Source organism: Pseudoliparis swirei, chromosome 2 (genome assembly GCF_029220125.1).
Source record: "Pseudoliparis swirei isolate HS2019 ecotype Mariana Trench chromosome 2, NWPU_hadal_v1, whole genome shotgun sequence".
Taxonomy (NCBI): domain Eukaryota; kingdom Metazoa; phylum Chordata; class Actinopteri; order Perciformes; family Liparidae; genus Pseudoliparis; species Pseudoliparis swirei.
In genome coordinates this window covers 9111002-9137875 of record NC_079389.1, presented here as the reverse complement: position 1 = coordinate 9137875, position 26874 = coordinate 9111002, and the positions used below count along the sequence as shown (strand labels likewise).

General features: G+C 43.2%; 2 protein-coding genes across 10 annotated transcripts in view; one reads left to right on the top strand and one right to left on the bottom strand.

Annotated features, from left to right (window-relative positions):
• LOC130203212 (FERM, ARHGEF and pleckstrin domain-containing protein 1) overlaps window positions 1-8164 on the bottom strand; it is a 51217-nt gene extending 43053 nt beyond the window's left edge. For 2 of the 9 annotated variants that reach the window (XM_056429185.1, XM_056429175.1), the window contains exons 1-2: window positions 7868-8158; window positions 3971-4173 (exon numbers count right to left, since the gene is read on the bottom strand). In XM_056429185.1, coding sequence (XP_056285160.1) covers window positions 3971-4150 — 180 coding nt within the window. In that variant the 5' untranslated portion in view covers window positions 4151-4173; window positions 7868-8158. Of the gene's footprint in view, window positions 1-3970; window positions 4174-7867 lie in introns of all 9 variants that reach the window. The other 7 variants (XM_056429146.1, XM_056429165.1, XM_056429218.1 and 4 more) reach the window with 6 other exon arrangements.
• A 3914-nt stretch (window positions 8165-12078) lies between these two features.
• Window positions 12079-26740, top strand: xk (X-linked Kx blood group (McLeod syndrome)). Its single transcript, XM_056429258.1, has 3 exons — window positions 12079-13816; window positions 23214-23476; window positions 24835-26740. The coding sequence occupies exons 1-3, from the start codon at window positions 13572-13574 to the stop codon at window positions 25791-25793; spliced, it is 1467 nt and encodes a 488-aa protein (XP_056285233.1). The 5' UTR covers window positions 12079-13571; the 3' UTR covers window positions 25794-26740.
• Window positions 26741-26874: the final 134 nt, after the last annotated feature.

Below are 26874 nucleotides of genomic sequence, written 5' to 3'. Positions count from 1 at the left end.
TCACTGAACCATAAATGTTCACGGTCACCCATCTAACAGTGGAAATGTTAGTTTGGATCCAAGTGAAGGATCAGCCTATCTGGGATGGAAATGAAAAGTGTTACTTGTGATGTGTATGCATTTGCTGTAGACTTAATCAGTAGTTAAGAAAGCAAAAGTAATATAGTGTAGGTTAATGTGCTGGGTAACAAAGACAAATGCCAAGAGGTGAAGGGATGGATTCAATATTCCTCTCTGCAGCCCCCTGTTAATTAAGGGGGCTGCACCGTGACTGTCATGGACAAAGCGATGGCTGGAGAGGACAAACTGCACTCCTTAGTGGCTCATTACAACTAGAGTCTGTGTTGTAATGTCGGTGTCAATAGAAAGTACATTGGAACATTACATGTCGGGTTGTATTCATTAGTATTCTCGCCATAAGGTCCGGCTAATGGAGCCTGACTGTTTCTTTCATTCACAGGACTGAGCATGACTCTTCTCTTTGCTCTGCCGACCCCATCCCCCGCCTCCTAACCCCTAATCCCATGCTACACTCCTCACAGGCCACTTCTGCCAAACCTCGACCGGCCATCAGCGAACATAAGCGTCAACACATCAGTAGAGTCAGTCAGAGTAAGTTTGCCAGAGGATTGCTCGTCAGACAGACAGTTTGCTGCTCCGCTGAACTCTGCACCGGTTGATTGGACAAGCTGTCCATTCATTTTAAAATACTAATTCCTTAAAAATCCATAATGAAAAAGTGCAACCAAACCAATGTTTTTGGCAGAACTTTCCTTATCATTCAATGCCAGTCGACGGTTGTCCGGGTCTGTGCAGCCAAACATCATCAGCATCAACACAAGCGTGTTCCCAGCCGGTGTGCTAAGTAGGCCACGGTATGGTATGCGGCCCGTGAGATGGCTCGGTGGCCCCTTTTTGTTTCTCGACCATCTGATATTCTGCCCGCTGAGGTGGAAATGTACCCCTCTGAACGAGAGGAGCAGGAACTGAAGCCTTTGGGGTGAGTTACCGGGTGAGGTTAGCAGCTTTATGTTTTCTTAAAGGAGGCACAGAAAAAAAGCCTCCTTGAAACAATCGGACTACGAAATCACCTAAAATAAACCGCCTCTTCTGGAACACTCCCGTTTGTTCCTGCTGCGTAATAAAGAAGGAGATAATTGGCTGGCAAATGTGGGTTGTAGACCATGCAATTCTCTCACTTTACTGCTCCAGGGGAGAGATTATTTATCAGCAGGATCTGAGCCAATTTGACGTACGTTTTCTGTATCCTCCATCTCAGCTGGACCGAAATATCTGACATTTTTCTGGGACGGAGCTGATGGAGGAAAAGAAGCTTCTGCTAAAGTTGAGCGACTCCTATCATCCAAACACCCTGACCAGAAGAAATTATTGTGAGGACTCTTCAGGCTCAAAGGGGACTTATCTTCCTCTACTGACGTCTACCATCTGCCCCGCGTCTGTTTTTAGAAGCAACACGGAACTAAATGTAAAACAAGTCGACAGTTTTTCATTGTTTTTCGTTGAAAAGATAACATCTTTCCACTCCGAATGTTATGCTAATGTGCTCCTTGCACACCTCTAGGCAAAGACAACATCTAGCCCGCTGAGATTTTTTTATCTCAAGTGCTGACTTGAGATGGAGGACATAATGCGTTAAATTGAGCGTTAATAAAGCTTTCCGTTAGCGGGGGCCTTTTGTTACCGCCTCCCGAGCGATACTTCAGATGGTCTCTGCCCAGCACGTCTGCTGCAGTGACAGCAGCATCGCCAACTCCACCATGGTGGGCGGCTACGGCCACAAGAAGGCCCACGTATGCATGACACCTGCTGTGCAACATTCGTCTCAACACTCAACGAGAATCTCACTGCAGGGCTTTTTTATTCCAAGGACCAGGATGTTATTTCGTAATCTCCGTATCAAACCGTATGAGACCCGACAGCAAGTGGAAACAAGAAGATACAGACGGAGCAAAGGACAGATCGAACAATGTAAACTCTAATAAAAGCACTTATGTGAGTGTTCTTAGGAGGACACTCACATTAATGCTTTACATCTACCGTGTGCCAACAAAACTCGGAGGTTCCTTGGTTTAGAGAGTAGAATTTCACTGCAGGTTTTCACAGATTACGAGCCCTGAATAAATCCCTTCATGCTCTGCCTCGTATCCCGATGGATGGTATTCCATTTTGAAAGGCCTGTATTGGTGAACTGATTGTTCCAACCTGAACCTGATGCTGCACATCTGTTCGTCATACTGAGTGAGAACATCAAGAATGTGGTCTTGTAAAACAAAAACAAACAAGGCTTTACTGCCTCGCTGCACCCAAAGCACACAGAAGGTAATGTGGGTTAAATGAGGGCAATCAAACAGGACCTCACTGTGATAATCAAGTCAGCCTCGAGTATTAAGGACGACACATGACACCAGCAGAAAGATTAGCGGTCATGCACAGGGAGCTCCGCCGCCTGTTTTAGGAGCGACAATTACCCAGACTGCATTGGGAACAGCCAGAAAGACCCAACCACCGTACCCTCCGTGCTCACCGACTGTCAGCAGAGCTTAGCAGCATTAGTCCCGAGCCCCATCCATTTACATTTAACGGGTCCTCTGTGGCTGCTCCTGTATCCGTCTCCCTCAATCAACACTTTCCTCTATCTGCTCTATTCTTCTCCTCCAGGCAGGAAGGACGGTGATCACAGACGGCAACTTGTTCTTCTCTTCTCAGACAAATAACAGTCTTTTCACTGACTCCACCATATGCGGCTGCCATTAAATCAAGGACTGAGGACACCTTTTTAAAAACAACATAAGTTCAGCGAATTGCTGCGGGAAGGTGTACCGACGGTCTGAAACTTCTCTCATTCGCGGAAAATGTTGACATTTTATATTTTCATTCGGTCAAAAGCAACGAGACATTAGCCCGTCTGTCAATATGATCTGACCTATCAAACTACGCTGTGTAACTCTGGGATCATCAAGTGCAAATGAAGATAATAAATGGGTCACGAATATATATTTAGATTTTTAAAAGGAGGGCTGGTAAATATTGAAATTGTTGGGACCATTTTCAGCCGTGGATTTAAACACATTTGGTAAAGTAGTGAGTATTTAGAACAGCAAGAAGGCAAATTTGGGACTGAATCGATATACAACTACAGTGGAGTGTCATTTCGGGATTCATGGTGCTCATATATGTGGTGAATAATTTTTTACATCTTTTTTGGACAACAATGAAGCTCAGAGGAATGTGCTATACCAGTCTTTACACGGGCACAACTTGTTCAAATTAAAATTATCTAAAGAATGATGATATAAGAATGATATAGAAGGTCTAGTCTTGCCCTTCAGGAAGGGAAGATGAAAATATATAACGATTTTCAAATTAAAGTTTCATTTAGAATGATATCTGCTAATGATCTGCTTCATTTCCGAAACCCTCAGTACGTAGAGCTTTAATATATCAGAATGTAATATGGCATTAACAATTAGGATCCAATTTTAGCTCAACTTTACCATTATCTCTGCAAATGGCTTCGATGCGAAAGTCTAAATGCAGATCTCTGTGATGAGAACGCTAATCCTCTAAATGATGAAATCATGAAAGGAATTTAAATGGCAGCTCTTCTCATTCAAAGACATAACATAACACGTGTCCTGAGAGGTTGTCCGGAGGGCAACATGTGTAGTTGTGGATGACAGCTGTACATCAGCTTTACGACAGTTTGGAAGATATACCGCGACAATCAACTGGAGCAACCCTGACACACTGAAATGATTCCTTCAGTTTCACCCATGCATTAAACAACTTAACGTCGTGCAGTTGCCATGCCTACCCGTTTCCAGACTGCAGCTGCTATGATGAGAACGGGATAAGCTTATTGGCTGCCGTGCTGTAACGAGGAGTCCCAATCCGACATTAGTATTCCTCTCAAGAAGCGTGTCTGAGCCACAAGGCTTCAACAACTCACCGAGATGTCAAAGAGCTCCTCTGTGTCGTCCAACATGAGGACCCTGATGGTGACATGCCGTCCAGGGGGCATGGCCAGGGGTCTGTGCCCAGGGTCCAGTGTACTGATGCCAAGAGTCTCCGGGGCCCCAAGACGCTGCACTGCTCCAGAGGCCATTGGCTGCGGGTCTGGCTCTGCCATGCTGGCAATGCTCACTGCCCAGCCTGCACGGAAACCAAGAGAGCAAAGGTCAAGCAAACCCTCACGCGCATGCAGTCATTCACATTCAGCACGAGCACAAAATAATGCAACTGATGCAACCGTTGCAGAGCATCAGTGGTGCAGGCAGCAGGTGAAAGACAATGAGATGAGGGGGCCGGCTTCAGTGTCACACCAACACAGTCATTGAAATGCAGTATTTGCACTCGCCCCTAATGGCTGATAAGTGTTGCCTGTGGGAGAACCAATTACTGGAAAACAAAACAAAAAGATCCAAGCATATTCTTGACTTCAAAGAACAAATCTAGCAGCCGTAGATTGATTTGACTCAGGAATCACAAAGCCAAAGTGTAAAATACAGTCAATACGCTGATAATTGACGAGGGAAGTCGTGGGAGCAAGGCATTTACACCGACGAGTACATGCATGTGTGACGAGAGCGTACGCGTAACCGGAGTCAAATTCCATGCATGTACACAATGTATGTACACACATACATGGCTAATCAAGCTTATTCTGAGACGCATACTTATACTTAGTTGGGTGCTATTTGGTCTCAAGGGCATGAAGGTAAATATGGGAAGACACTGCAGGCAAAACGCATGTGCAGTGAATTTAAATAATCAGAGAGCAAAGAGTAAAATAAACTAATAGAGGACATTGTATATACATAAACTATTCAAATGTAGGTGTTACCACAGAGCGTCCATGTTTCTCTGATACACAGTGGAGACTTGCGTAGAGCAGTTCGCCTCACACACTCCCCACCGTGGACCCAGAGCATCTGCAGTTTACAGGCTACATTGAAAGATTGTAGAGGAGCTAAACACATAGAAAAAACTAGAATTTAGGATTTGAATTTTTTTTTAATTCACATCGGTAAATGTTTAAAATAGACAGCTGAAGGGAATTGATGAACAAATGAAAGCAATTCAGTTTAACAAGTTATCTAAAAGTAATAGACACTGGTGAAATAAATGGAGGATCAAGTGATCTCACAGGGCTGTGTGGGCAGGTCTGGCAAACAAAGTAGTAAACCTCCGCCCGGCTACATGCAGCAATGGAGGATCTGACATTCAAATCAAAGAGGAGGTGCCGAACCGGGAGGAACATGGCCAGTGGCTCTTTGCTTGTCCTAGGTGGTGGACTGCTTTGGGCCAGAGTTGTGGAATCATTCACTGAGGTTTGACACATGAGCCGGCTGCTATCCACCCCTCATGTATCCACAGCCCGATCCCTCGAGGCCCTGCCGTCCTGCTTAATTCTCTCTTCATTGCACATTCCAGCAGGCCGATGTCATCCTGAGACCTCACCAAGTGCTTCATCAGAGCACTGAGGCCAGTGGGCAGCTGTCCAGCCGCCGCAGAGGTGGGTGACTGCTGCCAAGTTGAAGCTGAATAAGGCATTTAAAGAAGTGGATCGTGTAATCCAGCAGAGTGCATAGAAGAAAACAGGCCAGGGATAGAGGATACTCTAAATTATGCCCGATGATGGTCTGCCCGATGCTAAGAAGAGGCTCAGAAGATGTTTCCAGTCAAACGCCGCATACTGTAGTCCGAGTGATTGCCAATAATGCTGACCAGTAGGGCTGCAGCTAACAATTACTTTCTTTATCCATTAAATTGTCAATTGTGTTTGTAATTGACCGGTTAATCAGTTAGTCTATAATTAATTAATTGGGAGAAAATGTCCGTCACAAATTCCCAGACCAGCTGTCTGAAGCATAGAGATATTCAAATTGAAGTGCTATAAAACAGGGAAGAGCAGCAGATCTTCATGCTGGAAGTCAGAATCATCTCTGGCTCATGACTCACGTCGTCTCCTGATAGCTGGTTCATAAATATGCAGGTTTCTTAACTTCTGGGACTAACCAAGGTGTTAAGTCCTTATCCAGTCTTGCTTTTTATTCGTAGAAAGAACAATAAGTCATTCAACTAAACATGTAGCCTTTATTAGCAAATTAACCTCTATCTAAATAAAAAAAGTGTTTTTATCACAGACTGAATAGTTCAACCTCTGAAAAAGACATGTATCTTATCTTTCACACATGTGGACATCATGTTGGTAAAGATCAATTCTTCCCTTGTGAACTTATTTGTAAATGCATTCTTTGGTTACTTTATGAATGCATAAAGCCAGAAATAAGATTTCAAAAGGATAAGGATTCAGCAAGTTACTGAGTTGTTTTCTATAAAAAGCTAATGAGACCTAAGCAGGAGGCCAAGTGTTAGGAGAGCATGTGAATGCACCTGTCCGTACACTCACCGGCACACCAACACTCCCCAGGCTGATGGACACCACACACCGCCACCGGGAGCAGGAATGGAAACAGGCGGATTTTTCAATTCAAGCCCAGTCACTTATGGCACGTCATCATGACTATTGGCAGGAGTATGGACCAGAGTCCCTACATTCATGTTTTATACGATCTGCACATGCATGCCCGTGTTACCAGACACTCTCCAAACAAAAGGCCCGGTGAAAGAGGAGACGGTGATTATTTCCGCCAACAAAGTATCCTCCCAGGGATCGTTTGTCAGCCAGGCATGAGTCTCGGTCTGTGTGCTCCTCTGAAGAGGCAGCTCGGGTCCCAACAAACACACAACACAGCCGTGAGTCCTACAGCCGGCCCCTTGCTCCAGGGGCCACGGTGTGACATGAAAGCGGGGCCGCCCCTGTTCACAGAGGCACATTGACAGACCCCAGAGAGGTTCCCACCCTGCTTTTGAACTTGTTTCCCTGAAATTCCACCACGAGTGTGTAACGCGGAGCCGTGACTGCTGGCTCATGGAGTGTCTGGACTGGTAACAGTGGCTCCTCTGTGTGTGGAGGGGCCCCTCGGTGCGGCCCAACAGTGCACAGCTGGACTCCTTTATGACAGCTGGACGGCCTCTGGCCGGCCTGACACAGCCAGCTGTCTACCTGAAGCTCCTCCACGAAAACACACGCAAACAAATAAAAAAGAAGCTCAATTTACTCTGTGTTCTGCAACCGCCACTGATACATGGGTGGGGCTGGCGTTGCATGAATCACGAGAAGTTCCCACTGTATTACTGGAAAGATTACATGCGTTTGTCGTGAAGATAATGACAACCAACAAGACGCATGCATGTTGCAACCAGAGAGTGGCTGCCATTCAAAGCCTCTCCTCAAACTGCCCAAATGATAGAGAGAAAATAGTGCAGGGAAAAGGGAAAGCTCCCCTCCCACCAGCCCCCTCCCACAGTCTGCTGGTGTGCTCACACCATGAATGTGATGTGGGTTAATAGAGCAGGCTGCTGTAATCCCCAGGACTCTAACCAGCCAGTATACAGTAGATGTGGCATTGACAGGACTCACCTGTAAACTAATAAGTGACAGACAATCTAATGCACCGTTCCTGAACATTTAAATGCCACACAAGAAGAAGAATTAGGAGATTGCAGCGACTGCGGCGTCTGCACTCGTCCATGCAGCCAAGGTGTGCGATGCAACACACCGGAGGACGAATTAGTGACAGTTAGTGGTTGCACTTTTCTTTTCTTTTTTAAAATGTATTTAAACATACAGTGATAGTTATTATCCTCCCTCGAAACCTCGGGATCACAAAACAACACGGCACACACACTCCCAAGAATTAACCCTAATCTCATCAAACAAGTTGAATCACTTCCCCTCGGAGCACACAGGGCTAAGGCGCTCGGGCTGCACGGTTCTTACCACTTCTCTAGAAATGCGACGTTCTCCACCCGTATGCACTCCCCCAGCCGAAAGGAGGTATTAGTTACATCCACGTCCAGTGGCTCGAAGAGAAGAAGGGAAGACCCGCTGGAGTTGTTAAAAGCAGCTCGGACCGGAGAGGAGGCTTTCCGCGGTCGCCATGGCGGACGACTGAGTGGTTGCGCCGGGTAAAGACGGGATTACATGGAACAGAGTGGCGGATCCACTCCCGGTGCCTTCCACTGAGACAATGAAGGAGGTGCAGCACCTCCACCTTCTCAGCAGCAGCCCAGCACAGAACAGCAGCACCATCTAGCGGCGTCGAGTGGAACTGCCGTATATTCCGATGTTAAGCATAAACCAGTGGGGGCAGAGCTTTTAAGGGATGTTCATTACGTGAAAGGACGTGAGCAGTTCAGTGACTAGCTTTATTTTGTAATAATTGACAAACAACAAACAGGCAACAGACTTTACACCAACACATACAACAACAGAGCATACACTATATCAACATTCAACTCAGCTCAATGCAAATAAAAAGTATAGGATAAGAAATGATGATTAAAATATACCAATGGATAATTCATCAGAAGGGAAAAAAATTGGAAAATGTTTTTTTTCATCGTTTGAATTGTGACGCTCTGTGTCATGATCGTGAGTTTTTGTGTCTTGTTTTATTTTGAAGTCCCTGTCTCTTGTGTCCTCAGTGTCCCTGCACTTCCTGTCCCTGTGATTGTCTGTCCCGTCTCCTTGAAGTTTTAATTTCCTTCACCTGCCCTCAGCCACTCTGTCCCCTTCATTTTATCATGCCGTACGGTACACCTGTCTCCCCCCTATATATTGTGCCAGTCTTTCCCATGTCTCCTGTTGGTTTGTTGTCTGTATTTACTCATGGCTCTAGTAGTGTATTTATGAGTGTCAATTATTCCTGTCTTAGTTAGTGATGGTGAGATGAAGCCTCATGAGGCATCGAACCACTTCAGCCAATTGGTTCGAGAAAGGGTTCATTTCTCGAAGCTTCATGTGCACACGACACCACCTACTGGCCAAGTGCATAATCACAGGCAGCTGTATCTGAACCACATCATGTGATGCATTGAATGTTTGTGTCTGTTATGGCTGTTGGGAATGACTATGAATTACAAAAATGTATGACCAAATCATTTCTGTACATAAATTATCACATATGTGCAAAATAAAATATTTTTAAAATGTATTCTGTGTGTGTAAATGTTCCCAAAATGGTAGTATATGATATGGCAGGTTGTGTAATAATGTTATTATGTCACTTTAGGAAAATGGCATGGGCATTGGCAGAGGACAGTGAACGTGTGTGTAAGTGTAACTAGGAAGAGGGGACTGAATATGCGTGTGTAACTTGGACAGTGATGTACAGGACAAGGGCCATTTTATACATTTTTATTCAGAAATAACAGTTTCTCAACAGTTCCATCTTATCACCTATCCTTCTCTCCTCACTCTCCTAACTCTCCAAACTATCTCTCTCTCTAAACTCTCCAAGCTCTCAACCAACAACCCACATGTTGAATGGTTTATTGTTTTGAGTTGTTTGACTGTTTGGCATTTTCCTTATTGATTTTGATGTATGCCTTTTATATTGTATTGTTTGAATAAATATAGACGTTTTATACTACTTCCGCTTAACAGACAAATCGGACTTTTATTTTGAAAGGTTCAAAGGAAGCGCACTTTTTTTAAGGTTAATATGCGAACTTTATGGTATAGATTACGGACAGATGCGCATTTTATAACAAGTTTAATAGTTGATTTGACCCGTATGGGACTAACTCTGTTCAGGTGGTGATGAGGTGGTGATAGTGTACGAGTTTTAATTAATGTATTGTCACCTAAAAAAAGAAAATAAAGGAGAGTCACCAGCAGTAAATCTTCACGCCAATTCATATGATCCGACAACGCTTATTGCTGTCATAATACGCAGGCGAAACAACATATAACATCATAATAAATAAGACTAGAGGACGCTTTTTACAATTCATAACAGCATTGTAGAAAAGAGAGATAGGCCTAACAAACGGCAAAGATACGTTGATCAGAGACGTATTTGTAATTATAATACGTCAAATGCAAACGTAATCTGGAGAGAAATACGTTTCAGTCAAACGTAATTTGGAGAGAAATACGTTTCAGTCAAACGTAACTGCAAATTGCATTTTAGGTCTGGGGGAACGTAATTTTTGTGATACAGGGTTGCCCCGGCGGACGCGTTGAGAAGCAGAGCCGCGCTGTCCTCCTTGCTCATAACGAGGACGAGGGCGCGCGGGGAGAGGACGGGTGTGTGTTCAACAGGAGAGTCTGCTGTGCCCGTGGTGCGTTTGGGGACTGACTTTATAAACTATGTGAGCTTCTGCTGCTGCGCGCGTCATTTCACGCGCTACAGGCTGCGTGTGGAGAATAGACAGATCCGTTTCCACCTCATTGTTGAATGAGTGAATTATGAAATGACCTGACCTGCTTTTCCTGTTATAGTCACATTGTTGTTATTTTTATTTTCTAATCACAAATCTAAATCCACCTGTTCAGAACTGCTTTTAATGCACGATTGTGTGCTCTACGTTCTTATTGTTTCTATTTATTGTTTTGAATTGCAATTTTACTTATTCTTATATAGCTTCTATAGTAGAGTGTCTTTGAGTACCTTGAAAAGCACTATATAAATTAAATGCATTATTATTTTTATTATTATATATTCTGCTGTCTCGGCCACTGTTCTCACTTCAGTATTAACTACAAGTTTTGTCATAAACCACACACACACACACACACACACACCTGCCCCTATATGTTGTTGTACCCCATGCTGTGCACGTAACATATACTACTCTGGTGGTATATATATATATATATATCATGAGCTGCAGTTGTGTTCGAGGTGTCCGAGCACCCTGGTTATTCCCTAAGATCTGGAGTACTGAACATGAACACTGTTGATTTCACTGACTAGAACACCCAACATCATAATGTGTTCCTCCGTTTCTATTCTTTGTTACAATAAACAATGTATATCATTTGGCATTTTGTGTCTATTTGTGTTTTTGTAGTAGATCAGTGAAGTAAGACAGTATATGACAATGACCCCTGACCTTCAGTGGTCACTTTAATTAACAGAGGTTCAGAATGTCTCAAACCCATATGCTTTGTTAAAGGTCCCAATTTTCCCTCTGGAGATATGTTTGCTGGAGCATCCAAATCATTTTCTAATATAAATGCTAATTGAGTTTTCCTTTTTCAAAGCATTAGATAACACAGAGGAAAATATGCTTCTCGAAACATGACTCAACCCAATTTGAATTTACAGACTCTTCTGTTGCCAAATGTGATTTCAAAGAACGAAATGGCTGCAGAGTTATAGTCATTCTCAAAAGTACCCCTCCCCCTTGATGCATGCTTTTATGTGAACTCACCAACAGGAACATACTCTGAAAGCTGACACTTATTTATGTGGCTGCCATTTCAAGTCTGATATAGCTGGACCACGTTGAACCAAATTATGTTTTTCACATGAATGCAACTGCATTCACTTCTGTTCTCCCTTCACCAAAACCACCTCCTCGCCCCCTCTCTCTGCTGTCTTTCCATTTGAAAAATATTAACACATGGTTTAATTTGCATGAACTTTCAGGTTTTTTTTTAACTGTCAAACATGTAATTAGTTCTATTTTGATAAGATGGCCTTTACTTCCACATTAATATGATCCCTTGACTTTCATCCTCTTTTTATCACTTTGGTGGTCACCTGACCTTTGGTAGTCTTCGGTGGTCTCACACCACCATAAGATGTTCAGCTAAAATATATCAACGAGTATCGTCTCCATTCTTATATTGTTCAGTTATCTCCGTTTAGTGTCTTTGTACAAATGAATCCTGGCTTACTGCTGCTACTGCAGAAGAAGAAGAAGAAGAAGAAGAAGAAACATATTGTCAGTTTGAGAATGTCATTTTCTTTTGCTCCTGTTTTTCTTTCTTTTTTAAATTTATTTATATTTTATTAGTGTTCAGAATCTCACATACACATATTTCAATTTTTCAGATTCTATATGTATAAAGAGAAGTAAAAAAAAAAAAAAACATACAAATAAAGAAACAAAAACAATACCATAGTAACAAAACTATGAATAAAGCAGGGAGAAATCATTTTCCATAGAGTAAAGAAATACAGTCAGGCCATTTATCTGTGACATAGTTGCACCACTTTTGCCAGTGCTTAGGAAATGTTTCCATTCTTTGGTTAACATGAGCTGTGATCTGCTCCATTCTGTAGATCTCTGTTACAATGTCTCTCCATGATGTAATTGTAGGACACTCTGGTAATAACCATTTTCTAGTAATAGTCTTTTTACTGGCCACCAGCATTGCATTCATCAAGTGTCTGTCCCCTTTCAGCCAACTTTAGGTATATTTATAAGGTACAGAATCTTAAAGTCCAAAGGAATGTCCTCGCGAAAGATGTCCTGTAAAGCATTGTGTACCGCCTTACAACAGTTTTTAATGATGGGACAGTCCCAGAAGATGTGGTAATGGTTTGCGCTTTGGTGTCCACACTTTCTCCAGCAAACAGGAATGTTATCGCTATAATGAGATGTCTGAGATGGTGTAATGAAATATCTTACAATTTTTCCAGTTAAACTCTCGCCAGCTCATTGAACTGGTACATTTCCATTGGTACCCCCATATTAATGTCCATTCTTCCTCAGAAATATCTATCCTAGATTCCTTTTCCCATTTTTCTTTAATGTATGCTGTTGAATGAGTTTTAAGATCTAGAAAGCGTTTATATATGGCTGACATCGTCCCTTTACTGCAATTTGACTTATATGCTCTTTTAAACAGTTCTATGGGACTGGAGTTTGCCTCTGTTACCTGTTTAACATTTTCATTGACAACATGCTGCAACTGTAAGTATCTAAAGAAGTCCTGTTTCTCTAACAGATAATTTTCGTGAATCATTTCAAAACTAAATAGTATGTTTCCATTCATAATATTGCATAAAGCTGTTATTCCATTATCTCTCCATTTTTTGAATCTGGTGTCCATTTTATTTGGTGTGAAGTCTGAGTCATATCAGTAGATCTCCTTCTAGTTTATATTCTATAATGATATGTTTCCACACCTTAAGGGTCAATTTGACCAATGGATTATCAGAACTGTTTATTTAGTGTTGCAGTTTAGAGTCAGCTATGATTGCTTTTATTGGAATGGGAAATATTTTTTCTTCAATGTCTTTCCACTGTGCTCCTGTTTTTCCTGTTTGATCTAATGACTTTGACTCCTGAAAGTGTATTTAAGTGTGTGAGACTGTTGGGGACACAGTACTGTTGGGGACACAGTACTGTTGGGTACACAGTAGGCAGTATGGGAATCGAACCGCAGTTTGGACCTCTCGTCCAATTAGAACGACGATTGAAGGATGAGGCGTCTCTTAACACGTCGCCTCCCGGAGAGCGCAGCGCCTCGCGCGCCCCCTACAGGCTCTCTCCGGTACAACACGCTGCGTGTAATAAACATCCTGCCTCGAAAAGCGCAAATGAGCTGCGGCAGCAGCAGCAGCTGGAGCCCCGAAACCACGCCGTCCCTTCCGGCGGGTGACTGACCGACTGGTGGCTGCGGCATGGACGAGCGGACCGCGGGGCGAAGGCGCATTCCCCAAATGGCGGAGTGAGCGAGGATGCGACTCCCCAGTTCCATCTTTGTGTCGGTGTCTCTGTTCACGGCCGAGACCACGGCGGCGCTCTACCTCAGCTCCACGTACCGCTCAGCTGGAGACCAAATCTGGCAAGGGCTCACCCTCCTCTTCACGCTCGTGCCGTCCGTGCTCGTGCAGCTGACCCTCACCTTCATCCACCGGGACCTCAACAGAGACCGACCGCTCATCCTGCTGCTGCACATCCTGCAGCTCGGACCCATCGTCAGGTCGGTTCCGCCGGCGTGTTGATCTCCCACTGCTGATTATACGAACAACCACTGTGTCACGTGATGGTCGCCTGTGGGTCTTGTCCAGGGGGCGACTTTAGCCTGAAAACGGGTCCCACTTAAGCTGCTTGTGGGGTGTGAGGGAGGTGCATACATTGGGCACATGCTGTTGTTTTCACTCTCTCCGGCCTTTTGTCTCTGGCTGGCTGCATGCATGCCGATGCATGTGAATGTGTGCTGTTGAGTGATCAATATGCGTATCGATATGTTCCATACCCACACAGCAGGCCGCCGCCACACATATCTATGGGCTCCTCTTTCACAAAGAGCTCATCTTTCACTGGGCGCTCGTGTCCTGCTGTGTCTGAGCTATTCATGAAGAGAAGAAGAAGCTGAGATAGCACCGTGATTTCTATTTCTATTTCTATTTATTTATTTAGAGAATAAGGGACAGTGCATATTGATAGACAGTACAATGTACATGTAAATATGCCAGATTATAGCCGGGAGGCTAGTTTCCATCTGTAGTCCCTTGGCAGGTTGATGTAGTTTAAGAATACAAGCAGAGTGAAATAGAAAGCACACATCACTTCACACGTAATGACAGTACACCAAAACAAAAGAAGAAAAGAAGATTAATAAAAAGGTGCATTTAGGACATTTGGATACCGTGCGGATTAACTCTAATGGTCACAGGGCTGATTAAGTCTGCGCCATGCCTTCAGGTGGCCTTTGAAGGTGACCAGGCTGGGGCTTTCCCTTATAGAAGGAGGTAGGCTGTTCCACATCATGCATCCTTTGAAGGACAGCACATTTTGCCCAAACAGGGTTTTTCTAAACGGGACCTCACAGTCCCTGTTTGTGACAGCTCTGGAGAGTGGAGTTAGTAGATCTATGTTTGATAAAGGTTTTAAGGGGGGGTGGCGCTAGGCCATTTAGTACTTTGTAAATCAAACAGGCCGAAGTGAATTTTCTAAAGTTATTAAAACTTAACATGTTGTATTTGGTTAAAATATAGCAATGATGATACTTAAAAGGTTTTTTAGCCAGTATTTTCAATGCTTTTTTATAGAGTAGTTCGACCGGTTTAATAATTATTGAGCTTGTCATAGACCAACTGGTTAAGCAGTAGCTCACATGTGAAAGTATCATAGAATGTAAAAACAGCAAAGCGGCATTATTCGATAGAGAGTTTCTTATTTGTTTGAAATTATGTAAATGGAAATTTATGGTTTTCGACATAATTTTAACATGGCTCCTAAAGGAGAGTGTGGAATCAAGCATAATGCCTAAGTATTTGAACTCATTAACAACATTCAATTTCTCAGTTCCCAAAAACACATTAGAATGTGCAACAGTTAAGGATTGCTTAGAAAAGAACATACACACTGTTTTTTTAGTGTTCAATAAGAGACAGGACCTGGTGAGCCAGCCTTGAATATGACTCAGAGCAGCAGAGAGCACTCGTGCTGCCTCCTCACTATTTTTGGCCACCGTAAAAATGACCGTGTCATCAGCATACAGCTGAAAATCCACATTGAAGCAAGAGTCAGGTAAGTCATAAATATAAAGAGAGAATAAAATGGGCGCCAGTATGGATCCTTGGGGGACCCCTACTGGACAGCCCAGGTAAGAGGAGCTGACACCATCAACCACAGTACATTGTTCTCTATGGGATAAATAAGATCCAAACCATTTGATGGCTTGATCAGAGAAGTTAAAGCCTAACAGTTTGCTTAGTAGCACATCATGGTTAACTGTATCGAACGCTCTTTTTAAATCTAAAAATACAGCACCTACGCAGCTCTTCTTATCTAATAAACTTTTAAATTTCTCCATGAGCGTAACCAGTGCAGATGATGAAGGAAGCTTTACTCACATCGGCCATAAGAGGCCTGCTCTGTGACCAGGGACCATCTGGAGCCCAATCCTGCATGGAAAGCTCCCTGCTGTCAAACATGGAGCACGACAGTATTGTCAGATATACACACAGCAGGAGAAATGACATGGGGACAAGCCCTGATGACCCATTAATGTCCTCGGAGAGTTAAAAACGACCAGTCGATGAATCAATCAGCATTTCTATTTTGCTATACCGGAATAATCATTTGTTATTTTTCAAGAAAAGAAGTACAGACATTTAAATTATTTCAGCATCTCAAATATAATTAATAGCAGCCTTAATGGAAATCCATTAGTGGTAAATTGAAAGAAAATGAATCTATTAGCGTGCAGCTGGCATTTGAGATTTTATTGATTTTTATGAAAGGTTTTTCCCACATGGCAGCACTCTACTGAACGGGCACAGGAGTAATACTTACAGAGAGTATAATAAGAAGCCCAAAAACAAACGATAATGTTTACATGCCATTGAAAAACAAAACTGTTATGTTATTATATTTTATAGGTCCATAAAAATGTCTCAAGAAAGAAATCCCATTTATCTTTTTTACTTCACGGAGCATAGAATCGTCAGATGCCGCCGTCACCACCAAAAGATCTTTCAAATCTATTATTCTAGATGGAACTAATATTTTGTATATTATATAGATTAATATTGTATTACAATGGTTGACTGAATAAAATACACAACAACAACAACTTGCCTTTTACGCAAAACTCACAAAAACTCATTATTTCAAGATTCTCAAATATGTGGTGTTTTTGTGAACAGAACCATCTGTTTAAATGTATCAAATTAAGTTTTAGTTAATTGTTTCTACTATTTTAGGACATTTGGTAGACTAATACAAAGGCGGATTATTATATACATTATTTAATTAAAACACCCACATGTTATTGTTCTCTTTAGGCGACATCTCTCTCCAACATGTCGACTCCCCCGCCGTGGCCTCTGTGGGTCTGACCCGGCCCGCTTCCCCTCGAGTGTGCTCAGATGATTGCTGTTTAGACTTTCACATCTTTCCTCCGTCAAGAGCAAATCTAAGAATAGCAGGCGGTGGCTGCCGGCTCCTTATCTCCAACAACACAACCAGGGAGGGAAGTCTCCGTCTCTGCGACCGACACGCACCACTTCCTGACAAACAAGTCGTCTGTATGTCATAGCTGTCGATCATTTCATAATTCTTCATGAGAGTATGTTCGGATTGTATGATCATGTTTTCTTTCACAACCGGAAACACAAGTTTGAGTCTCTGTCGGTTCAGGGTTTATATATATATATATACTGTGTGTGTGTGTGTATATATATACATATGTGTATATATATATATATATGTGTATATATACATATGTATGTGTATATATATATATATATATATATATACTGATGTATGTGTGTATATATATATATACTGATGTACGTATGTGTATATATAGAGAGTCAAGTCTCTCTGTGATCACCTTCAATCTGAATTTTAGACTATGTGTACAAGCGGATGTGGAAAGCCAATCGGGTTAGGGTTAGACCCAATATTCAAGTTTCACATGCAAGTAGTAATCTGATCCTTTATTATTATATTAACATATTGATAATATATTGGTTTAACGTTAACCTTCACAGTGTGAAATAAAGTGTTCCTGAAGACCGTTATCCGCCAATAATCAGTCAAATATGTGATCGGGACATCGACATTCATGCTCTTAATTAGGGTTGGGTACCGAAACCCGGTGCCAATATGGTACCGGTTCCAATACAACCGGTATTACCCGGACCGAAACGCAACGCACATTTCGGTGCTTCTTTCCGGTGCCTGAGCCGATTAAAATTGAAAGAAACTATTGTTGTGAACTTCTCTGGTGACTCCGCCCTGTCAGCAGGTTACGATAGCCTATCATTAAACTTTGACAGCGGAGGCTGCACCGTGTGCAGTGTTGCCAGGTCTGCGGTTTTCCCGCGGAATTGGGCTACTTTTGAAGTGTTGCCGCGGGTTGAATTTTTTGTCCGCTGGTTCGGGTAGACCTATTTTGCATGCAAATTACATGAATATCTTTAAATAAAAATCCATATTTTAAATGAAATAATTTATTTATACCCAAATCCTACCAAACTGACTCCAGATCAGCACGTACACGCCGACACATCCGCGCAGTGCCTTCGATCTCCGCGACCTTGTCCGTCACCATGGAAACAGTCACGTGACATCTAAGCACTTTGGTGCTAGTGACGTCACGGAGCCCCGAACCAGAGTCTGTAAGTAGAAGTGATTTCCAGCAAAGCAGCAGGGATTTGTGAATCTCACAGGAGCGGTGGGCGATAGGCGGTTCAGAATCGCCTACACGGGAGGAGCGATTCATCGGCGAGTATGATTATGAATCGCCGACCTCCCCAACGGGGTGGGACGGTTTGGCGAGAATCACCTCGTGTGATTACTCCTACACCCCATCCCGGGGTGGGTTTGGTTCTGTGGGATTCACAAATGGGGCCCTTTTAACCCCTTAGTTTAGTTTAGTTTATTTTAGTTTAGTTTATTTCGATCAGCAAAATATACAACAATCAGAATTCAACAAAAGAAGAAAGTGGCTGACCGAAAGGGTCGAGGCTGAAGCTATCTAGCTTATAAGTGCCCTAACCTATGATTTCTCAAAAAAACTTATTTCAAAGAACCATATATGTATATATATATATATATTAGTGCTGTGAAAAATAACGCGTTATGATTAAATTACAGGATTAATGAGTTAATTTTTTTAACGCATTTAACGCATGTGCAGAATGAGCTTCCAATCCGTCTGTTGTTGGTCGTCTCTACAGCAGCATGTCATTCTGTCTCTACGTGTCGCGTTAACACTACTCCGATCTCGGTCTCGCGCGCGCCGCAGAGCTCCGGTGCCGGCGCCCCCCCTGCCCCCCATCATGAAGGAGTTATGCTCAGGACACCAACATGGTCAGCAGCGGTACTGGACATGGACTTTAAAAGCAGTGTATATGGTTTGGCACGGGCATATTTTGAGTTCTGATATTGGGCTGGTTTCTGGGCTGGTTTTGTCACACAGACCTGGCAACCCTGGCCGTGTGTGACTACGTGAGCCCGTGTCGAGCACACCAGCGTCAGGCTGGGCGCGATGGGGAGACCGTCACCGGTCCCCCTGAACACGTGGAGACCGATTATGACGAGCAGCCTGAACTCAGATTAGTACCGTAACGTTGATTGCAAGTCTTGCATTCATAAAAGTAGGCCAAGAAATAATAAATTAGCCATTATAACCATGCTAGCTAGCGCTAGCTACGAGCGTGACAGTCTGCTATCAGATGTGTTGATGTACAGCGGTCCCAGCTGTATACCCGGGATCGCTGTATACCCGGGAATATAATGACGGAGGAATAAAGACCGTGGGGCGTCACTTTGTTTCAGTGTAACTCTCGCTGTCAGAAGCAAAACTTTATTTGTCACGTGTCATCTTCAGTCCCTCTGATTGGTTGTTCTCTTTGCCCATCAAAACAGTGACAGGATTAACCCTATAAGGTCTGCACATGACGATACATATCACATCATATAATGGAGAACATATATTGTGTATGTTAACAGTCTGATATCCGTTGTGTGTCAGTGCTCCATGATAACGGCTTCTTCAGGGAATATGGCCAAAGAGGTTTTTAATGTCCTCATTGTGCGTAAAAAAAAATAAGTATCGGTTCAGGCACCGTTTAGGCACCGGTATCGTTTTAAAAGTACCGGTTTAGCACCGGTATCGGAAAAACCCAAACTATACCTGTGGCAGCTGTGTCTGATTTGGCCTCGGCTGCTGGTGATTGGCAATCACTCAGCAGCCGAGGCCACCCTTATAAAAGCTCCCACTCGAGAGTAGAGAGGGAGAGGTGAGCAGAGGCGCGTGATTTGCGGTCTGCTCGGTGTCGTGTGTGCGGAATAAAACATGTCTTTGAGTGAAACCTCTTGCTGTCTGGCGGATCCTTGGTGCTGGTGGGAGAAACCCACGGGTGGCGGCCTCAGGCCTGCTACAATACCCATCCCTACTCTTAATAGCATATTTACAATAGCTTTAAACAGCTTATAATACACAATTAAAACTACAAATGACAAGATGTGTTTGAATCCATAAAAACTAAATCTTTATTTCCTGATCATTTGAATTGTGTGTTTTTATGAAGAAGACAAACGCACTATAAATGTCAAAGGATATCATTGAGAAGTATTGATGCTTTACAGACTTCAGAGTAGTACTTTCTGGAGCCTTGTAGAGCAGCGTCAAACAAATGATCTATAACGGCCAAAAGGGATCACTTTGGATCAGCAAGTCATTTTTGCTCCTTTAAAGAAAATCTTGAGCTGATCCGTGACTCTGATCAGAGAAATAATCTGAACCGTGAGCGTTCTGATCCGTTGGACCTCGAATGTATTCCAGCTGCTTAAAGTTAAGATGATCTTGTCAACATGTGTCTGTTGTCACTGACTCCTTTTACCCAAAGCCACACAAACACGTCTACTGAACAACACAAGGAAGATCTTCATCTCTTCATCCTCCAATGAGATTGAAGGCGTTTGTTTTCAAATCTGAAAAGCTGCTGACGGACTAAACCTTCAACCTTTCATGTCTTTATCTATATTTTAATGTAGTTAGTGCTGTGTTCACTGAGCTGATAAACAGTCTGTCCCTCAGCAGGCCGGTGGCTCAATCTGCTGCCTCCGCCCACACACATCCACTGGCAGATGGCTTCCTGCGACTGACATGTCTTTACAATCATTCCCGGTTTGATCCCCGCTCTCCCCATAGTTACATGTTGAAGTGCCCTTGAGCAAGACACTGAACCCCCAGTTGCTCCCCGGGTGCTTCACTGCAGCCCACTGCTCCTTCATAACCAAGGAAGAAGAATTTCCCCACGGGGATAAATAAGTGTACATTTCTTCCCTTTATAACAGAGCACTCAATGCTTGTGTCCATGGACCCAAAGATATTGATGATGAATGTGACACGTTAAAAAACCCTGTTGAGTTAGAATTAGATTGAACTCGTGGCTGCTGTTGTTCATACCTGCAAACTTGTCACCTTTCGGTGAAATTCACCGTTTTGAAATCAAAATAGGTCATCCAAGTGAATCGTGTAGATCCGAAGAGTTTTTGTTTTGAGGTAGGGGGGGGGGGGGTCAACTGGCCGGCCGGCATTTATGAGATTGGAGTGGGACACGGAGAAAATGCGATGTGGTGATCTTCACAATAAAACTTCTTTGATGGGACATGTCGAGTCTCGGCCAATCAGCGTTCAGATGTCTTCAGCGTTTGGTGGTTCAGGTTAGCTTGAATGTCAGTCCGCTACTTCTGCTGCTGTCACGCTGCACGGTGTAGCGATACTAACAAAGTACCGTAAGTTAAACACGATGTGATTGAGCATATTTTTTGTATCAATACTTCATTAAAAGAGCGATCAGAGCGCACGCGCTGCTCCGTGTCAAGCTGTCCACGCCACGCGCTGCGCAGCGCTCACAGCGAGTGGCGTTAAGTGGCGGAGCTTTTGAGACTTAAAGTCTTCAGCTTTAAAAAAAAAGAAGAAAAAGATGATTCCAGAAGTGAAATGTTTCAGTTCTTTGTCTCCAATGCAGACAGTCTGTAAAGTTCTGTAACTACAGCTGCTCATCCTGATGAACTCTGTATCATCTGGTCAGATTCTGACTAAAGGCCTCATAGTGTATAATCAATGCTATGATGGAACCATGTAGTTTCATTCATATCTGGCTGTATTAATACTACTAATACTGCCATTTGTTAATTGTTGAAAAAGTTGGTAAAAAGTGAACCATACAGATGTTTTATTTATTACTATTATAGATAAATATACTAGTATCGTATTTATGGTATCATATTGTTTTTATGGTATTGTATCGAATTCTGGTATCATGATATTTATGGCAGGTATCGTATAGAAGTTATAATGTTAGTGACAGCCAGGAGAGGCAGAACAGACTCAAGGAACAGAGTCATGGCTCAGCAGAGCTCACGAGTCCTGGTTGTTCAGGCCAAAGAAAGGGAAGTTGGTTTATGAATGACTTTAACCATATGATATATAATGACAACGCATATTTTTTATTACTATCATTATATCATTAATAATATTTCTACTTTATACATTTGGTTGTAAAACTACCAAAGTTCAGCTAAAAATATTATTAGATTAATCAATTAGTTGCAAAAAATTGTTGATAATAATTTCACTTTAAATAATTAAAAAAACAATTTATGGTTCCAGCTTCTTAAATTTGAAGATGTGCTACTTTTCCATTGTTCCTAATTTGAATGATTTTTTAATATTGTTATACTTGTGCTCGCCAGTAGGGGGCAGTAGCGGGTTTTGCCATGACTGGTGCTGTAATTCTTGTCTTAAACAAACAAGTTAGACCAGCGTGACGCAGCTGTTGATGCGAGTCTCTTGGTGTTTACAGGTGAGAAACGTACATAAACACCATATATATATTAATGTTATGTTCGCTCGCTTTTATATTTTGACAGTTATTAACTAGAAGTTAAAGTGAAGACAGTTAAGTAAGGCTAGCGCTGTTTAGCGAGCGGATGTTAATCGCGCGCTAGCGTTTTAGCACCATTGTACAATGTACTGCTGGCCTGATAATTACATTGTTCCATGAAAGATTAGATAGTTACGTGTTGTGTCCCGTGACAGATATAAACAGTAGTATGCACACACATAAGTACATATTTACATACACAACGTGTACATGCATATCAAGTTTAAACAGGTTTCCTGGTGGAAGTCACTTGTCAGTGCCTTCGATCTCCGTGACCTTGTCCGTCACCATGGAAACGTTGTCACGTGACACTCTGGTTCTGTGACGTCGCGAGTCACAGAACCACGGAGTGACGTCACGGAGCACCGAACCAGAGTCTGGGGAGTGATTTCCAGCAGGATTTCAGTCTGTGAATCTCACAGAAACCCCTCCACCCCTTCTCCATTCAGCCACTTCCTGGGGTGTGGGCCTCTGATGAGATATCACAGACAGGGTGGGTGGGAAGGTTTATTATAATCTATTATTGGATAAAAGAGGAACAAAAGGAATTAATTTCTAAAATAATTTAGAAATTAAAGAAATTAAAAAAGTGTTCAAGTGCACACAATTCAGGAAGTTACTTGATTTTTAAAATAGTGTAACGTGGGACTTGATAACCTGTGTGATTGTCGCTCAAGTGGGCCGTAGAGATTTCTCTGAATGGGCCTCGCTCCTATTCACACCTGGGCCCATGCAAAATAAATATTACTGAATATTTCAAGCTGTGGCTGCCATATATATATATATATATATATAAACACATCTATTATATTCTTATTAGAAGGGTTTGTGGGCACTGACTTAGTCAGAGCAGAGGACCTCCAGCCCGTTGTCACCTTTTTCACCCCTCATGAGTTTGCAGGTATGTGTTGTTACGCTGCTGTGCTCTTCATGCTCTCCTTCCTCATGCTGTTGGTCCTGCAGGTGTCTGGAGGCCTTCTGTATCTATGGCGGCGTGGGCCGTGTTGAGGAGCCGTATGTCAGCATCACGAGGAAGAAGCAGATGCCTCGCGGGGGTCAGTCTGAGGAGGTGGAGCGGCAGGTGGGGCAGGCGGAGGGGAAGCTGTTCACGCACCGAGCAGCCTTCGCCCGCACATCAGTCATTCAGGCCTTCCTGGGATCTGCTCCCCAGCTCACCCTGCAGCTCTACATCTGCGTCCTGCAGCAGGGGGTCTCCATCGGACGAGGTGAGGAAGAGGAGGAGGAGGGGTACATGTGCTTTAAGTGTGTCCGACTCTTTGGTTCATGACACGTGTTCCCTTAATCCGCCCTCGCCAGCCGACAGCTCCACCGTGATGTGGGCCGATCAGCTAAGTGCCATATTGGAAATGAGAGGCTGGTGTTCTCATGAGTCAAAGTCGTGTTATGTAACCTCCTCTCCGTGCGGAGGATGGAAACGGTGATGCTCTCTGGCAGTCGGTGCAGATCGGTCCAACTGAGCCAGTATTTCTATTCCTGAGAGAGATGTATTAAAGGTTCACACAAAGTCAAACTAGGACATCTGGTCTTCATGAAAGATGAAAACATGAATCTTATTCCCTCCGCTCCGGACCGTCTGACACTTCAATTTCACGCTTCGCGATTGAACAGCTTGATTGAGGTGAACGGGAGCTTCAGGGCCTTTAAAGGAGAGGCTCACAAATGGGCAGATTTACTTTGAAACAGTTTTTCCTTGCTGTAATCCTCTGGCAATTAAAAGGTCCCTTAATGTGTATAATGTAAGTGATAGAGGACCACACCCAGTCTCCCTCTGGACAAAAATGTACCAATTATCATCTTTTATTGTTGTGATCCCTCCACTTCCTGCTCTGCAGGGAAAAGAAACAAAGTGATTTTAACCCAAAAATATGGAAATATTTATTATTATTATTTTTGGATATAAATATATTAATTTACTAATATATTAACTTCAGATTATCTTTGCAATATGATTATTTAAGATGTTGTCCCACATCACTCACACTGGAAGAAACAGGAGGAAAGATTATAGCGAGCAAAAAATGCTTGAATATTATTTATACATCTTGTCGAGACAAGCTGAGAAAAAAAGTGCTGATGTCGGCTTTTATGTCTGTAGCCCAAAACACGAACTCCATCCACTTCAATCTAGATGTATTCATGCATTTGTGTGTATAAATATTGAAACAATAAGTTTAGTGATTCGGACTAACGATTTGGACATTGTAGGTATTGTTGTTGTGTATTTTTATTGAGTCAATCCTTGCAATACAATACAACATTATTCTATATAATATACAAAACAGACTGAAAAGGTATAGGTAGAAGCAAAAAATGCTTAAATATTCAAATCCTAAATTATTATACCCACAATTCCTGACATCTTTACACGTTGTTAGATTGACAATACGAGAAGTCAGACGTAGATAATTATTTATAGATTGGTGAAAAAATATATTACACGAAATTTATCATTTAAAAGCTGCTAAACGGAGACAAAAAAAGGGTTTCTGTTTTTAATCAAACTGAACCTGGACTCCAGAGGATATTCTTGGTGTCCTCACGTGTCTTTCTTTTCCAACGCCAGGCACTCTGATGGTGATCTCCCTCCTGTCCATCGTCTACGGGGCGCTGCGCTGCAACATCCTGGCCATCAAGATCAAATACGACGACTATGAAGTGGACGTGCGCCCCACGGCGTATCTGTGCATTTTCCTGTGGCGGAGCTTTGAGATCGCCTCTCGCGTGGTGGTTCTGGTTCTGTTCAGCTCCGTGCTGCAGCTCTGGGTCCTGCCTGTGGTTCTGCTCAACTTCCTGGTGTTCTTCCTCTACCCGTGGATCCTGTTTTGGCACAGCCACTCCCCGTTCCCCGAGAATATAGAAAAAACGTTGACCAGGGTGGGAACCACCATCGTGCTTTGCATGCTCACCTTCCTCTACGCCGGCATCAACATGTTCTGCTGGTCCGCCGTGCAGGTGAAGCTCAGTGACCCCGACCTCATCAATAAGTCCCAGAACTGGTATCGCATGGCCGCCTACTACCTGGTCCGCTTTGTGGAGAACGCCTCGCTGCTTCTGCTCTGGTACCTCTATAAAACGGACTTCTACAAGTTCTTCTGTGCCCCGCTGCTGGTGCTGCAGCTGCTGGTCGCCTACGCCATCGCCATCTTCTTCATGCTGGTCTTCTACCAGTTTTGTCATCCGTGTCGGAGGCTCTTCTCCTCCAGCATGAGCCAGTACCTCTGGAACTGCTCCGCCCTCCTCTGCCTCGTGTGCGACTCCTCATCCCCGCCGAGCAGACAGAACGGGCCGGCGGGAAAGTCACCCGGACCCGCGCGGTCGGCCCCCGACACAGCCAGCGACACCACGGACGAGACGTCGTACGACATGCTCGACGGCACGACGAATGAAAACGCGAATGAAATGGGAAACAACGCAAGTGGAGTCAACGGGGACATTACGCACAACGTATCCCGCGACGCAACAGCCGGACGTGCCATCCAGAGGAGCATCACGCCCTCCGTTACCTTCTTAAGTGCCACATGAATCACTCCGCCAGCTCACTCTTTGAATCCTCGTCGTGTATCCATCTCAACTCCTGACCACGCCTCGTGAAGCAGGAGGTGGTGCTGACTCGTCTCAAACCAGCCTTTTCATAAGTCTACAAATAGAATCATGGGCCACGGTGTTAATTCTATAAGTGTGTGTGTGCACTTCTATGCTGCGTTACTGATCCCAAGGCACCACTCATTTCAATTGATTGTATTTAGTATCAGCATGGAGGTGTGCATGTGTGGAGCCTCACGTTTAACTTCTGCAGGAGGGCGGCTCCATTTTTGTACAGAGTTCTCTTTGTTGTTTCTCCCGAATCTCTTTGTCGTTTTATGGCTGCAAGCAATCAGCTTTTTTACTCGGCTTTATCACGAAGACTCGCTGCTTCTGTATTTGTGCTCGACGACGAGATGTGAATCTCCCACACGTTAGTTGAAGAACCTGTTGGAGCACCAAACAATAGAACTGTAAAGCGGCTTCAGGCGCAATGTTTTTGCACGTTTACAAACAGGATTTAAGTGGCTTTATTTTTAACTTGAGACGCAACACTTGCAGTGACGTGAAACGCTTTGAGATGTATTTGCATTTTTTTTATGTGCTCGTCACGTCTGTCGGCTTTTAATCTGCGCGTCTGATTAATTCGTATATTTACACCAAGTGCTCACAAAGTGATTATATCTTATTGAAAATGTTTGAATTGCATCAAGTATTTAGGCTTTTTTTCAACCCTTAATGTATGTGTGTGAGAACGTCGTTTGTTTTTGCAATGCATCAGCAGAGGGATGACAACTTTGTGTATCAAATGTATGCTCCTAAAGTTTTTGTACAACTTAAAGAAGTCCAATAAATATGAAAGATGTATCGAATACATTGAACATTTGCATTCAGAGCAAAGAAAAAAAAGTATATAATCACTTAAAAATAAATTTATATGAAAATTGGCAGCTGTTGATTTTTGCTGAAAAGCAGTTACTGCATACGTTGTGCCGACATCGAGTGGACAAACTGAATCAACTAAACCGTTATCTGCTATGTGACATTGAAATCACATTCTGGTTTAAGACATGCAGAAAAA

Coding starts and splice junctions, on each gene's coding strand:
- xk (XM_056429258.1), top strand. CDS start 13,572: ATGCGACTCCCCAGTTCCATCTTTGTGTCGGTGTCTCTGTTCACGGCC. Junction 13,817..23,213: donor CAGCTCGGACCCATCGTCAG/GTCGGTTCCGCC, acceptor TTGGTCCTGCAG/GTGTCTGGAGGCCTTCTGTA. Junction 23,477..24,834: donor GGGGGTCTCCATCGGACGAG/GTGAGGAAGAGG, acceptor TTCCAACGCCAG/GCACTCTGATGGTGATCTCC.